The sequence below is a fragment of the Xenopus laevis genome, chromosome 2S (assembly GCF_017654675.1).
Source record: "Xenopus laevis strain J_2021 chromosome 2S, Xenopus_laevis_v10.1, whole genome shotgun sequence".
Lineage (NCBI taxonomy): Eukaryota > Metazoa > Chordata > Amphibia > Anura > Pipidae > Xenopus > Xenopus laevis.
In genome coordinates, this window is record NC_054374.1 from 119,830,622 (window position 1) to 119,847,456 (window position 16,835).

The window sequence follows — 16,835 nt, forward strand, 5'->3', positions numbered from 1 at the left end:
CCTACCCCTAGTTATGGCCCTGTTTGTAAGTGATTACTCAGCTAATTGGCTCCCATTGGCTAGTACAACTAGCACTTCTATCAGAAAATGTACGTATGGTGTAATTATAGGGGGTTATTTATCAAAGGTTGAATTTCGAATTTATGTGAATTTGTTTAATAAATCTGCCCCATAATGGGGCTACTCAAATAAGGACAACTAGCCCATGTGTGCTTATGTCCCACTATGCTCTTTGTAAAGTTAGGAATACGGTCAAACAGGTCTGATCTGCACAGATTACCTTTTTGGTCACTTTACTGCATAACTCAAACGGTTAAGGACTGTTTTTCTAACCATAGGTAAATTTAAACTTGCCAACATTATATAAAAGGTGGTCATTTTACAAACTGATTTTTTGTGAACATATCCCTAAGCACAATTGTGGGAAGATGGTGTGTTTACTAAAGAAATGCAAGGATTGTGGATCACAAATTATGACATTTGTCACTGGACAAATTGGCACTTGAGCAAAAACCCATAACAACTGATCAGGCTTTTTTTACTATCATGTGGAACATTTGAAGCATTATATTTAAATATTATATAATTTAACCTTTTTCTTTAATTAGCTAGTTTATATTAGAAACATTCATCATTGTTTTCAACAATTTAGTTTTTCTAGAAATTTACATTTTGTGTTCGGTGGTAAATAATTTGCAACAAAAACACTTAAGGGCACATTTATTAAGGGTCAAAGTGAATTCGAAGTGAATATTCGAATTGAAAAACTTCGCATTTCGAAGTAATTTTTGGGTACGTCCACCATCGAATAGGCCAAATTCGACTTCGATTCAAAGTGAAAATGCTTCCACTATTCGACCATTCGATAATCGTACTGTCTCTTTAAAAAACGTAAACTTCGACACTTCGCCACCTTAAACTTGCTGAATTGCTATGTTAGCCTATGGGGACCTCTTAGAACATATAGCCAACATTTGGCTACAAAAATAGAAACAAATGGCACACTCACTTCAATGCTTCTGCATCAATTCAAACTGTTTACATCTTTATTTCGGTGAGATCCCAGCAAACGTTTCGGGGTCAAGCCCCCCGAAAAAAAACAGCCGCAATCAGGTCAGAGTCTTACGTTTTTCCTTTGAAGTAAGACTCTGACCTGATTGCGGCTGTTTTTTAAATTGTCTTTTAAATTAAGGTTTCTAATTGTGCAGCAGAAAGGTCAGCACCCAGTATTTATGTATGCAAGTTATTTATTTATTTTAGATTTCAATATTACTGAGCATATTTTAGAAAACATAACAATGTCTCATTATCCTTTCTATTGATTTTCACCAGCTTATTTCTGCTGAAGCCTTATAATCAAAATCAATTACTTTTCTTTCATCATGGAAAGAAAAAAATAGGAGAGAGAGAAAAAATAATTTCCTAAAAAAAACATGTTGACTTACAATTCCATTTGTAATCATTTATTAAAACAGTTACAATAATCACATACATATATTTTATGTGCAAATAATGACTTTTGTTACTCTGTGCCATGGGTATGTCTAAATATTGTACATGAATGAAATACACTGTATTTACAGTTTAGGTTTGTACCATGAATTTGAGATTTGTTAAATGTAAAAACCACAAAGATCTCTAATGACTTTCTGAATTCTGACTTTTAGGTGTTTAGCGTTATTTGTATGTTTTGTGCATACTTCAGCCTATTTTTTCATTTGCACCTTTCATATTCGTATTTTTTTTAATAAATTCCATGACATTTGTGGTTTTAGAGAATGTGAGTTTAGTTCTAAAACCACTACAATTTGACAATAAATAAATATTCCTCCAGGACCTTTTCCTTGCAATTGACTCTTTCATTGAAATTTCTAAATATCTAGGGTTCTAGGCATACTAGCATAGGTGTAACAATACAAAGTTCATGTCCTTCAATTGGTTACAGCAAAATCATATTTTTTCACTCAACTGATTGTCAGTATATTGCATATAACTTCCCGTAGTGCCTAGTTTAGCATGTATGAGCGGTACACAATATAAATGAAGGCTAAAATTATTATGAAACTTCACATTAGAAATACATTTGCACTTTATTTCTTATAGTTTTTGAGACTTTATGGTAGCAATATAATAGCAAGTGAAAAGTGTTTTCCAATTCTAGTAACCATTAGCAGCTTATTTAATAATTGTTTGGAATGTGAAGTTCTGAACAGAAATAATGGTGTTGGTGTTCCCTTTGGAGAGCTCTTGAAGTGATGAAATTACATATATCATTGCTTGGATCTCCCCTGCCAGCAACAGCCAGAGGGTTGCAAGATTTGTATTCTTGGTTTAAAATACACAACTTATAACAAAATGTAATAATAGATAATTTGTATTATTACCAAGAAGATTTTAAAGCTAGTGGGACCTCCTAAAGGACCAGAGTGTATTGTAGTTCAAAAGGTATTTTAAATTTACTCCATGATACATATGGTACTTCCAAGCATTGTATGGTTAAATATGGTCCACTAGTTTAGCAGAATCAGTAATAATTAACCCTTGATATTCGACTGCCGAAGTTAAATCCTTTGACTTCGAATATCGAAGTCGAAGGATTTACCGCAATTCGCTCGATCGAACAAAAAAATCATCGGTTGAACAATTAAATCCTTCAAATCATTCGATTCGAAGGATTTTAATCCATTGATCGAAAGATTTTTCTGCGAAAAAAAAAAAAATACAAAACCTATGGGGACCTTCCCCATAGGCTAACATTGAGGTTCAGTAGGTTTTAGATGGCGAAGTAGGGGGTCAAAGTTTTTTTTAAATAGACAATACTTCGATTATTGGTTTGTCGAATAGTGGAACGATTTTTAGTTCGAATCTTCGATTCAAAGTCGAAGGTCGAAGTAGCCAATTCGATGGTCGAAGTAGCCAAAAAAATCATTCGAAACTTTTTTTTTTTATTCTATTACTTCACTCGAACTAAGTAAATGTGCCCTGAAGTGTTTACTAGGAATACTATTATGAGAACATTGATACATCTAATGCGTTTATATCCAAGGAATTTTCTTGACTGGGAATTTTTCTGATTCCATTCATACTCTTTTTTTGTAATCTGATATTACTTGGATTACTTGGATTTCTATATAAAGAAGATGTGTTATTTTTTATATAAGCATTTTTCAAGATCAATAGAATAGCACAAATGAATTTTTTCCTTAATATGTTTTTTGTGGGTGTATGTACATTGTATATGTGTGCGTCAGTGTGAATAATACACACAAATACCCAATATACGAAAATGCACTGGGAACACTGCACATTCTATTCCAAATTAAAAAATTGAAGAAAAAACTTTTTAGTTTTGCCTCAGAAACAGCATTTTTGATGTCATCCCACAAGTTTCTATTGGATTAAGGTGTGGGGATTGGGCTGGCCACTCTATAACTCCAATGTTGTTGGTCTGGAACAAGATATTGCTTGTTTACTGGTGTGTTTTGAGGTCATTAACTTGTTCAAATGCCCATTTGAAGGGCATTTCTTCTTCGGCATAAGGCAACATGACCTCTTCAAGTATTTTTATGTATTGAAACTGATCCATGATCCCTGTTATGCATAAATAGACCCAACACCATAGTGTGAGAAACATCCCCATATCATGATGCTTACACCACCATACTACACAGTGTACTGTGGTTTGAACTTGGTGTTTGGGGGTCATCTGACAAACTGTCTGCAGCCCCTAGACCCAAAAAGAACAATCTTGCTTTTATTAGTCAACAAAATGTTGAGACATTTTTCTTTTGGCCAGTCAGTGCATTCTTTAGCACATCTTTTTTTCAACAACTTTGTGGGGGGCTTCTTGCCATTAGCTTGGATTTAAATAGGCATCTGCTAATTGTAATAGTACTCACAGGTAACTTTAGACCTTCTTTGACCTTCCTGGAGCTGATCATTGGCTGGGTATTTGTAATTTTGCCTTTTCTGCAATATATTTGAATGGTAATTTTATATTTCCTTCAATGTCAGGGTTTGGCTACCATTTTAAAGCATTTGAGAGCATTTAAGTTGAGCAGCCTATCATTATTTGCACTTCTTTATATGTTTTTGCCTCTCCAATAAACTTTTTAATCAAAGTACACTGTTCTTCTGCACAATGTCTGGAACGACCCATTTAACTGTTTTTTGAGAGAAATGCACTATAACCAGCATGCACAACATGTGCTGCCTTCCTTCATTAAATAAGTGTTACCTAAAGGGGATTTGCTTGTGTCATATTGTTATTATATACATATTTACATAAATATATCCTTGGTCAACATAAGGGCAGTAATCGTCACCTGTTTTTTCACAGAATGAATGATCTCACTAGTTGAACTCCCCCCTGCTATTATTTGGAACAAGCTGCTATTATTTTGTTGAAGCCTTAAGAAATAATTAAATTATGCAGAATCAGCAGCATGCATGTCATAACTGTTGGGTTTGTTGTTTTTCTATTGCTTTTCTATTATTCTATACCTACTAGTAAATTATTTGACATGTAGAAATATAATTTCTACCAAAAAAATTAATGATCAGGTTAGTGATGCTGTACTGCTATAATTCTGAACACAACTGTATATATACCATATAAACATTTGAGATACATGTTAAGAAAATTAATAAATGTAAAGTGTATTTTAAAATATTTTTATGCGGTTAATATTTTTGCAAACTGGTACCTGGTAATCACAGCAAATACAAGAGTCCTCTGCACTCAACCCATTATCAATATATTTAAGACAGTGACATTTTGTGCATACTGCTACTGAAAATGCCTTACCCTTTAAACAAAACAGGGATTGTTTGTCCATATATTGCAATATATTTAAGCTGGCCAACTACGTCAAAGTCATCCCATATCTGGCCAGTCCTATGCTCAATTTTATCTGATTCATTAAGAATTCTATTGCTTCATTATACATTTTACAAAGGGACTAGGTTTTACCTGCAACTTACTTGCTGCTTTCAAAGTAAACCTCCATACTTGGCTGCCCTTTTATTAGACACCAGTGGGATCACCTGACTATAGCTGGGAATGGTGGGAGCTACAACACTTTGACGTAGTTGGCCAGCTTAAATATATTGCAATAAATGGACAAACAATCCCTGTTTTGTTTAAAGGGTAAGACATTTTTTAGTAGCAGTATGCACAAAATGTCTCTGTCTTAAATATATATTGATAATGGGTTGAGTGCTGAGGACTAGTGATGGGCGAATTTATTCGCCAGGCACGAATTCGCGGCGAATTTTCGCCATTCGCCGCCAGCGAATAAATTCGCGAAACGCCCGCGAAAATTCGCGGCAAAAATTTGCCGGCTTCAAAAAATTTTTTCGAAAAAACGGACGTTGGCGTCAAAAATGGACGCTGGCGTCAAAAACGGGCGCTGGCGTCGAAAAAACAGGCGCCGGCGTCAAAAACGAGACGCCGGCGGCGTTTCGCAAATTTTGCGCAAATTCGCCCATCAATACTGAGGACTCTTGTATTTGACTATATGTATTTTGTGGTCACAGCCTCATTAGGCGGGGCCTAATGGTTTTAAAAAATAGTGGTGAGCACAACTTTCCCTTGTTTGTAGTGGTAATCACAGCATCAATACATTACAAGAAAATGCATTAAATACAACCTAATTTATAAAAACTCTTATGTTTGTTCTTATATGCTTTATTTAAATGTTGATAAACAAACCAATATCATGAATAATTGTCAATACCTAGATTTGTATTTTCTCTTCCATGTTTTGGTGGGCTTACAGTAATGGAACATTTTCACAATTAAATCTCTGTATGCAAATATATGTATAATTATTTAAATATTTTTATAATCATTACTATGACACACACTGAATCATCACAGACACCAACCAGATACAGTGGAATATTTAGGAATCTAAATTAAAATTTTATTTTTACATAGAGAAAACCTGAGTAGATTTATAATCAACAAAAATGCAACAAGGAGATTTAGCTAAGGAATAAATAAGGTCAAGCATATAGTTGGTTATTTTTAAGCCATTAGCTTTACTTTGCTAGCAATGGAAATGCAAGCAAGATTAAGATGTTACCATACATTAATTTTCTTGTACTCAAATTACAATTATGCCCATAAAATAACCATTTATACCTACATCTAATTAAAGGGAAATGATCATAAAAACAAGAACTAATATAAACTTTAGGTAATGGAAATAAGACACACTAAGCAATATGTCTTTCTACATGCAGCATTGTATTGGAGTCAGTAATTTGTTATCTCTGATATATTGTCTAGGCTAAGGGAGCACACACCAATGTATTGGTCTGAACTGTCAATCAAAATCTGACTTGTTAGATTAACAATAGTTTTTTAGAATATGGGAGATGTAGTTATTTTTTATGACTTTGTTTTTTTGCTGCAATTAGCTTTAACATTTTTTATGTATATTGGCAGCACAAACTCAAGCAACATATCAAGAATACTTTACTGATCATCTTTAAATTGCAGGGTGTCCCCACTGTACATTGCAACTGCCTTGCTTGTACTGCGACTTTGTTGCACACTCCCAGCGACTATGGAAAATTCATTTATAGGACTGATGCTGCTCCGTCACTAGCCACAGACACCTTTTCACCGACCCTGGTTTTTTCTGTTAGGGTAAGTTTGCTGTGTTTATTTTTGCTTTAAATATAAGATATTATATATCTTAAAAAATGTGAATTATTTTGATTTCAAAGTTAAATAAACATGAAATCTATACTTTTTTTTAAAGTTTATATTGCCTTGCACTCAGCAATGTTTTTTTTTGTTCAGTTGCATGTAAAAGTTGATTTAAAGCCCCAATGTGAGTGTGACACTTTTTTCATTATCCCAAGCAGTACAGATAGAAAGAATTAGAGTGCCCCTTTTACATTCTTTGTAAAAACAAATTATGCATTTAAACCTACATAAAATAGAGAGAACATTGCATATGATCAGTGTAATAGTCACATAAGTAAAGATGTAAGGCTACATATTGACCTATAAAGCTCCTTCTTTGTAGCCAATTGATTTTCCTATTATAAGACTAAAAGGTTGGGTTGACCATAAAGGCAGATTTATGATCCGTCTGTAAACTTTTAAAAATACTAATCAGTTCAGATTTAACAAGCACTTTTCTGTTCTAGAATAATTTGTGCTAGTACGGAAAAGAGCTGTTTGAAATATGAATACCTTACAGGTTAATTTTAATTCAATGCTTGTTAATTTGGGGGATTAACAATTAAGAAGGTCATTAGAACTCTGAGCTCTAATAGCCCACAGTACAGAATGGTATTTGATTGCTCAAAGCAGTCAAACACATTCTGATTAATTGACTCTGATGATTGATCTGCTTTAATAAATATTTCCACACAATGAAAAATAAGAGGATAAACAAATATAAACTGAAAAGAAAATGGGAGAAGAAAGGCTAGAATGACTAAAGATGAATATGGTAACAGAGATCTGTAATTTAGTTTTACTATTTGGACAAAGCAAGGGACCAGGGCACTTTAATCCAGTAAAAAATTTGAATTTGTATAAAAGAAGAATATCTGTTTTTTGGGTCCAAGCTTTGATGGTGGGAATGCTCTGTTGTACCTGGGGTTTGCATAAATATTTGAGTCATCTTACCATGGGCAGATGCAAAGGAAGGGATGAAGATGCAGTACTTTAAGGTAAATGTGTTGGACTTATTTATATATCTTAAGATCCATAATACTTAAAAGGGACTTTTCACAAAAATGGAAATTTAATTATAAGCTTCATCTCATGGAAAGAAGAAACTTTCTAGAAATAGTAACATAATAACATAGTAAGTTAGCTTGAAAAACAACACGTCCATCAAGTTCAACCTTTTAACTCTATTTTAACCTGCTTACTGCTAGTTGATCCCGAGGAAGATGAAAAAACCCATTTGAAGTCTCTCTAATTTGCTTTAGAGGGGGAAAAAAATCCTTCCTGACTCCGAAATGGCAATCGGACTGGATCAACTTGTACTATGAGCTATCTTCCATAACCCTGTATTCCCTCACTTAGTAAAAAGCCATCCAACCCCTTCTTAATGCTATCTAATGTATCAGCCTGTATGACTGAGTCAGGGAGAAAATTCCACATCTTTAAAGCTCTCACTGTAAAAAAACCCTTCCAAATACAGTATTTAGGCAGAATCTTCTTTCATCTAATCAGAATGGGTGACCTTGTGTCAGCTCGAAAGACCTACTGGTAAATCATTAGAGAGATTATTATATGATCCCCTTATATATTTATACATAGTTATAATATCACCACTGAATCACCTCTTCTCCACCGTGAACATTCCCAGTTTGGCCAGTCTTTCCTCACAGTTAAGATTTCCCATACCTTTTACCAGCTTAGTTGCCCTTCTCTGTACCCTCTCTAATTTAATAATGTTCTCTTTGAGCACTGGAGACCAAAACTGTATGGCATATTCTAGATGGAGCCTTACCAGTGCTCTATACAGTATAAGCATGACCCCCTCCTCCCGTAAATAAATTCCCCTTTTAATACAACTCAAGATCTTATTTGCCCTTGAAGCTGCTGACTAGCATTCCTGGCTACAACCAAGTTTTCATCTGCAAGGATTCCAAGGTTCTTTTCTATTATGGATTTGCCTACTGCAGTCCCATTGAGAGTATGTAAGTGGCTTGTATATTTTTACATCCCAGGTGCATGACTTTATATTTATCAAAATTGAATCTCATTTGCTAACCAGATTGCCAGTTTGTCAAGATCCTTTTGCAAGGATGCTGCATCCTAAATGGAATTAATTGGGCTGGATAGTTTTGTGTCATCTGCAAACACTGATGCATTACTTACAATACCCTCCCCTTAGTCATTTCAACAAGTTAAATAAAAAGTGGACCCAACACCAAACCCCACTAAGAACCTTATTCCCAATAGAAAATGTACCATTAACAACCATCCTCTGTACCCGATCCTGTAGCCAGTTTCCTATCCATCTGCAAATTACTTCATTAAAGGGGTTGTTCACCTTTGAGATAACTTTTAGTATGATGTAGAGAGTGATATTCTGAGATAATTTGCAATTCATTTTCATTTTTTATTATTTGTGGTTTTTGAGTTATGTAGCTTTTTATTCAGCCGTTCTTCAATTTGCATATTAAGCAATCTGGTAACTAGTGTCCAAATTACCCTAGCAACCATGCATTGATTTGAATAAGAGACTGGAATATGAATAGGAGATGCCAGAATAGAAGCATCAGTAATAAAAAGTAACAATAACAATACATTTGTAGCCTTACAGAGCATTTGTTTTTTTTATAATGGAGTCAGCAATGCCCATTTGAAAACTACAAAGACTCAGAAGAAAAAGGCAAATAACTGTAAAACTATAAAAAATAAATAAAAAAAACCAACTAAGTTGCTTAGAATTGGTGGTTCTATAACATAATAAAAGTTACCTTAAAGGTGAACCACACCTTTAAGGCCAACAGACCTTAGTTTATAAAGCAGTCATCTGTGTTGCACGGTATCATATGCTTTGGCAAAATCCAAATAGATTTACTGGTCTCCCACTGTCCAGCATCTTGCTTACCTCATCATAAAAAGCAATCAGATTTGTCTGACATGACCTATCTTTCATAAAGCCATTGCCACTCATAATGCCATTCACTAGGACAAAAATTTTAATAAGATCCCTTAGGGTAAGGCCAGATGAGGAGATTCGGGGAGATTTTGTCGCCTGCAGATTTATCGCCACGTCTTTTGCGCGACTATCTCCCCAAACTGCCTCATCGTCTTTTCCCCATAGGCTACAGCGCAAAATCGCCTGCGCTAATGCACATGCGGCGATGCGTTTTCAATAGTCGCCCAAAGTTACCTCACTGAGGCTAAAATTGCCTGGATGAGATTGTAATCCCTTTTTAAATATTGGAATGCCATCAGCTTTTTGCCAATCCATTGATACTATACCAGATGAAAGTGAATCTGAGAAAATCAGAAATAGGGGCCTGTCTAAAACTGAACTAAACTCTCTTAGAACCCGGGGGTGTATTCCATCTGGCCCTGGCGCCTTGTTTACAATAATTTTTATTAAAGCTTTATCAATCATATCCTGAGTCAGCCACTGACTAGATTGAGCTGAGCCAACAGTGCAGATATGAAGTGAGCGTAGGAACTCTGACTCCTCTATTGTGTACACTGAAGAAAATAATTAACTTAGCGCATTTGTCTTTACTGTATCTTTTACAGCCATACTAGTACAATTATTTAAGGGAGCATCTTTTTACTATTAATATACTTAAAAACTTTTAGGATTAGACTTTGCCTCGGCCGCAAGGCACTCCTCATTACCTATCTTTGCCTTCCAGATTGCCCCAGTGTAAATTTGTTTATTGCACTAGACATTAAATGATATCACATTATGGTCACTATTACCCAGGGGTTCAATTACTTGCACAGTTGCTATAAGTTCTGGGTCATAAGAGATCACTAGATCCAGTATAGCAGTATAGCACAATTTGTGCCATAAAATTGTCATGCAACAAGTTTATAAACTTGTTAGCATTAACTGACCTGGCAGTACTGTTGCCCCATTCAATATCTGGGTAATTTAAATCCCCCATTATCATTACTTTCCCCAAACTAACAGCCTTTTCTATTTGCATTAGGAGCTTAGCCTCTTCCTCATCACTGACATTAGGGGGTCTATAGGATAGAGCTCCACTCATAAGACTTCCGCCCCCTCATTTTCTAACAGCAACTCCTTTTTATATTATCTTTTAAATCCTGCCTAACAAACAGACATACCCCTCCTCTTTTTTATTGCCTCTGTCCCTCAGAAACAAAGTATAGCTGCTGAAATTAAATGCCAAGTCATGCTACTCATTCAGCCATGTCTCGGGCAAACCAATCACATCATATTTTCCCTCCAGCACCAGAACCTCCAGCTCTCCTATTTTACCAGTCAATTTAAAAATTCTGTAGTTTGTATGAAAAGTTATTCTTCACCATTTCCTTGTCAGCAATCTGTCTTCATTTACTTTTTGTGCTGGTGTCAAGTCAGATTTTGATTGACAGATACATCTAATACATCTTTTTGGGGTGGTGGGGACTCCCAGTCCTTGCAGATGTATTTGAGCTAAATCAAACAACTACATAGCAAGCTTCTGTTGTTTCACAAGAGTGGGTGGGTGCATCCCCAAATGATGTCTATCAGTCAAAATCTGACTCTGACTCCTGCATGAAGAGAGACTGAAGAGAGACAGGTTGCTGAGAGTGGGATAGTGAAGAGAAACTTTATTTCAGAAACAGTACAGAATTTTTAAATGATTAACCTTTATCTGGGATGTTTCTTATTTCATTGAGATGTTTCAATAAAACTTCATTTTTGCAATAGTTCCTCTGGTATTATAAGTATCTATGTAATATCTCTGCCAATCATTGCAAATTAATTACAATAGTACCCCTCCATAAAAACATTTTATTCTTTGAATCAAATGGGCAACACATAGCCAAATATTTTAAAGTGCTTTTTATGGTTTGGATGTTATTTGCTAGTGGGACTTGGTTCAATAAAATGTTTTCTGTGTCAATGCTCTTCAAATCAGTTCTCAGCAACAAAACATTCTAAATAATAAAGTAAGTAAGATGTCTTTAGTGACTAATCTAGCTATGCTGTTATATGTCCAACTACAACAGGATAATGATAAATTTATTTCAGGCCAGTTTTGTTTCCTTTGTTATAAAAGCGAGGTTTAATTGAGAATTAATGTATTTGCTTTATAGCAAAGTACACAAACTGTATATGTGATTGACTACTGTTAATTAGGAATTCTATATATATTTTACACGGGGGCTGCAAATACATGTGCTATTGTGCAACCTTATCATCTATCTACTGTAAGTGAGCCACAAGGAAATGTGCAAAACAAGACAAGCTATGAAGACATTGAAATCTAAATGATACATGGCATAGAAAGTGAAAAACACAGGTGATGGGAAAGTAAGAGACACAATGAGGGTAGCTAAGTGACTTATGGTAAAAGATTACATAAGAATGCTTGGCTGCAGTATTTCTTCCCTCTGTTTTTAATTTTGCAACTGTCATTTGTCAAAGTAGTCCAGATTTTAGAAACTAGACAGAAGATATTTTATAAGCCTAAATGCATGTAATGACTGGAACTGGTAGGATATCTGGTAGCAGAAAAATGTATGTTTCCTTAATAAAGCCTTGTCAGTATTTATTTGTCTGATGTTATGTACAGATAATAATGATGAACCTAAAGGAAGACTGAATATAAGATCTCAATTACTGCAAAGTGATAAGTATGGCAGTAAAATCTGAAGAAAAAAATGTGTAAGAACCAGCTGACTAATAAGCATGATCTCTTTATGAAAATATGGAAATATATATATATATATATATATAAATACACTAGAAAAGGTAATGCTTGTTGGGCAAAGCTGTGGAAGGTGGTGGAAGCATTAGCTTTTCTCAGCATGATATTATTGGGCAGGGTTACATACATACTGTACATACGTACATGTACATCTTTTGGTCCCTGATCCTAACCACTGGTGCAACTGTTTCTTCTGTGTGTGTGCTTTCAGGGAAGTTATTGGAGCTGTAGATGAATACATCTGCTTTAAATATATTTAACTTTTGGTGGAAAATGGGCTACTCCACTATACAGGGGGCTATGGGTGGAGGATGGAGGGAAGTCTCCATACCTGGTGCAGAGTTGACAGTCATTGTAATGGTTAGGGACAGTGAGAAGCTGGTACTAACAATGGTGCAAGAGGGCGAGGGGAATAGCTGGTGCAAAAGTGGGGTTTGGAAGAGGGACCAGTAGCTATAGGAGCCAAACTTTTGGAATGGGAAATCAAAGAAAAGCAAAACAAAGGAGGTTAAAGAATGTGCTAATAGAGAAACATTTGGTGCCGAAGTTTAGAGCTTTCTGATCTCCTTTATGACAACAGAGCTATGTGGTTGAGCTAGGAAAAAAACATATGGAGGGATGGTATGTATAGTGCCCATTGGGCAATCATGGATTTTGCTTAAACATTGACATTTTTAAAGTGGACCTATCACCCAGAAAATAAACAGCTGTAAAATAAAAAGTCCCTTTCAAATCAAACATGAAATCCAAATTCTTTTTTTTATTAAAGCATTCATAGTTGTTGTAAACTCATTTAAATATCTCAGCTGTCAATCAAATATTGTCTGCCCCTCCTCTATGTCTTAGGCATCGAGGCGGGGCAAGCAATTACTTTCACTTTCCATTCAGCACTTACTAGATGTCACTGCTCTCCCCACATTCTCCCAGTTCTCTTAACCATTTAATTGTGTAGCCAGTGCATGGGAATGGACATCATGTCTCCCATTCTGGTGCACAAACATACATGATCGCCCAATGAACACTAGTGTTGTTAATAATGTATTTAAATATGTTACTCAAATTAAAGATGAAAAGTAGGTAAAAGTTTTGGACAGTAAAGCAGACAACTGAGATAAGCGGGACTTTAAAAGAAGCAGTTACATAGTGCCATATAATGCTGCCTTTTATGTGACCAGCACAGAACTGCATGACAGATACAGTATGTGCGCCCCAGCATTAAAGGATATAGCCTAGGCCCAAGTATTTCATGACAGGTACAGTACTTGCCCCCCCCTCCCCAAGCATTTCCATGGCAGACACCATACTCTCCTCCCAGGGAAACAAATAAACCTCACCCACAATTATAAGCCTCACTATCCAGAACAGAAACAAAGCCATTGAGCTAGTTCCAAGTTTATTAACAAAAGAACAGCTTTGTACAACAGTAATCAACAGGTTAATACAAAACTGTGTTGATTAGCTAGTGCAGCAACACCAGTGCCATTGCATCTTAAATACTGGTCAAAGGTTAGGAGTCAATGGGGAAAATGAGAACAGCATTAACACCAGAAATGCTACTAAGAACAGAAGAAAATACCGTAACCCTAGAAATGTAATCCCAGGAATACTAGAAATCACCACAGTAATTGAATAGAAACATTAATCCATGATACACAATATACAGTAATAGGTAGTAATTGCCAGTAATTTGGAATGCAAGAAATATCAATAATAATGTGCTGACTTGTTAATTACATTGACACATGGTCAAAGTCATAGATTTGCTATGGAATCATTAAACTGATTTGATTTTATTGCTTGCTTTTTTGAAAACATTTACTTATTATCAGTGCAAATTACTTTGCATCCTTAAATTATGGATCAATATAAGATGTTAATATAGAGGAATTAATATTTTTTATATAGGAGCTGGCCAGTGCTTGCCTGCACACATTTCACAATTAAAAGGGCTATTTTATACCACCAATTTTAGATTTCTAGTTACCGTATATAACCAAACACTCTTTACTCTGTATTTTGTAATCTTGTGTTATGGGTTCTGTAGGCATTATTCACAACTATTTCTCTACCAATAGTCATCAACATATCTACCCATGGGCCCCGGTGCAATTTTTTAGCCTGGGCCTCATTTAACCAGTTAAAAGAATCACCACTGACCCTTATTTAATTGCATATAAGAATGTCTTGTAATACTGTATTCCAATAAGCTCAGGGCACCTTAGATCTATTAAAGACCTTTACACATTTCAGTATCTTAAACTAAATTAGTAAAATATAAATATTGTTGTCCTCTGCCAGAAGTACTGAGTAATTTACGTCTTCATTATCAGAAAGAAGACCACATTTTGGACATACCTGACAGATTACATAGCATTTTTCCTAAAAATCTGGATTTATGTGAGAAGTTATAAGTTTTAAACTATTACGTTTCTGAAGTTGTATGAAGCTAAATTCAGTTTAAATTCTGTGCGATTTAAAATCAGTGCATGGATACAGGGCCTTGACTAAAAAGTCCTATTAGCACAGTCCAATTCATACACAAGTAGCTTGATATCACATACAATGTTAAGTATAGTTGCTAAAAATGGGAATGGAAGTCACAGTGCTGGAAATGATAGGCACAATTTTTATGATTCAAATGGACAGAGGCAGAATTGTGCTTGTGAACTCAATGGGCAGCGCGTATGGTACAAATGACAATAGTTCTTTTTTTATAAACAGTAGTATGTAGTATTAGTGCATTTTTATTTTTACACATAGACATAGCATATTTTTAGCACTGCATTTCAAATAAGCTAAATACTGTATGTATCTGTAGAACATCCTATTTTTAAACAGTGTGAGTATTTTATTGTGAGCTTTAATCAAGAATAATGGATTGAAATCTCCAGGCATTTCTTCTTGAATATAGACAAGGAAACTGACAAATGTACTTTTAATGGACCTCACTGGAACCATACTATAGGGGCCTCATTAGGAGACATTTTTGAACATCATTTTTCCCTTGTGGATGCCACTTTACGTTATTTCTTTAAAAATGTGGCTGCTGAAGATAATTACTGAGAAGCATATTGTGTTTTGTAGCGTTACAGACATCAGACACCAGAGATTGTAAATCCTAACAGGCATCAAAAATGTATATTGTCACAGATGAATGTAGATGATGAATATATGCAGATGGTTTTTCAGTGTAGGATTATTTTTTTCCTCCTGTTGTCATGCTTTAATTATTTGTATGTAATTATTTTAAATATTTACTATACTAAATGCACTTTGGCATTGCTCCATGTAGTTACACTAAACTTCTTAAATATACAAAAAGAAATTGATTCAAAGACATTTTTTTACATTTAGAAAGAATGTACACCAACTATGTGCAAATATGCAGCCATATTTCACTGTTACATCAAACATTTTATTTTGAGGGTCATTTAAATTAAATAAAACAAATTAGTACATAAAATAGAATGTGAACTAGTACCATTACATATGTATTACCTTTCACATAAGTACCTGCCTATCATAGTGTTTTAAGATACTTTTATTCAGGGTGTGAGGAAGTCTTGCTATATTTTAGAATCATAGCTATAACTAATTGTAATATCAATATTAGTAGCAGAGTGACCAGAAAGTATAATGCTGCAATAATCTATTTTGAAATTTATCAAGGGTCGAAGTGAATTCAAGGGAATTTTTGAAGTAAAAAAATTTGAAATTCGAAGTCATTTTTTGGATACTTCGACCATCGAATAGGATACTACGACTTCGACTTCGAATTTGTTTCAAAGTAAAATCGTTTGAATATTCAACCATTCGATAATCAAAGTACTGTCTCTTTATAAAAACTTTGATTTCAATACTTTGCCAAATTAAACCTGCCGAAGTGCTATGTTAGCCTATGGGGACCTTCTAGAGCATTTTTCTATGTCTTTGGAAGTCAAAGTAAAATCATTCGATCGATCGCTGAAATCCTTCGAAACGTTTTTTTTAGGTCGACAGCAGGATACCCAAATTAGATGAAAAAAAATTTGACTTCGATATTCAAAGTCAAAGTTTTTTAATTTGATGGTCAAATTTCGAAGTATTTTTAACTTCAAAATTCGACACATGATAAATCTGCCCCCAAGAGTGTGTTTAAGTTATGTTTCAGTAAAATTATACATATTTGCAACAGTTTCCTGAATTTCAGTTTGATCCTTTTTCAAGGTATCAAAGGCTTGATACTAAAGTATGTCCATGCATCCATTGTGAGGAGGCAAATTATGTGCACAAATATTTTATTTATCATTAATGTCATTAGTGCAATTATTGTATCTCACCACATTTTCAAATGGTATTGAAATGTCATTGGTAAATATATTTTATCATCTTAGAAATAACCCCAGCATTTTAGGTCAAGGAGTATTTTTAGCATTTAGGACAGGGCCCTC

At 34.7% G+C, this 16,835-nt stretch overlaps 1 protein-coding gene across 4 annotated transcripts in view; it reads left to right on the forward strand.

Moving 5' to 3' along the window:
• LOC108709778 (protocadherin-9) overlaps positions 1 to 16,835 on the forward strand; it is a 1,169,460-nt gene that overhangs the window by 663,950 nt on the left and 488,675 nt on the right. For 3 of the 4 annotated variants that reach the window (XM_041584337.1, XM_041584338.1, XM_041584340.1), the window contains exon 4: positions 6,509 to 6,658. The exons of the other annotated variant lie outside the window; for it this stretch is intronic. In XM_041584337.1, coding sequence (XP_041440271.1) covers positions 6,509 to 6,658 — 150 coding nt within the window. The remainder of the gene's footprint in view (positions 1 to 6,508; positions 6,659 to 16,835) is intronic. 4 annotated transcript variants of the gene reach the window in all.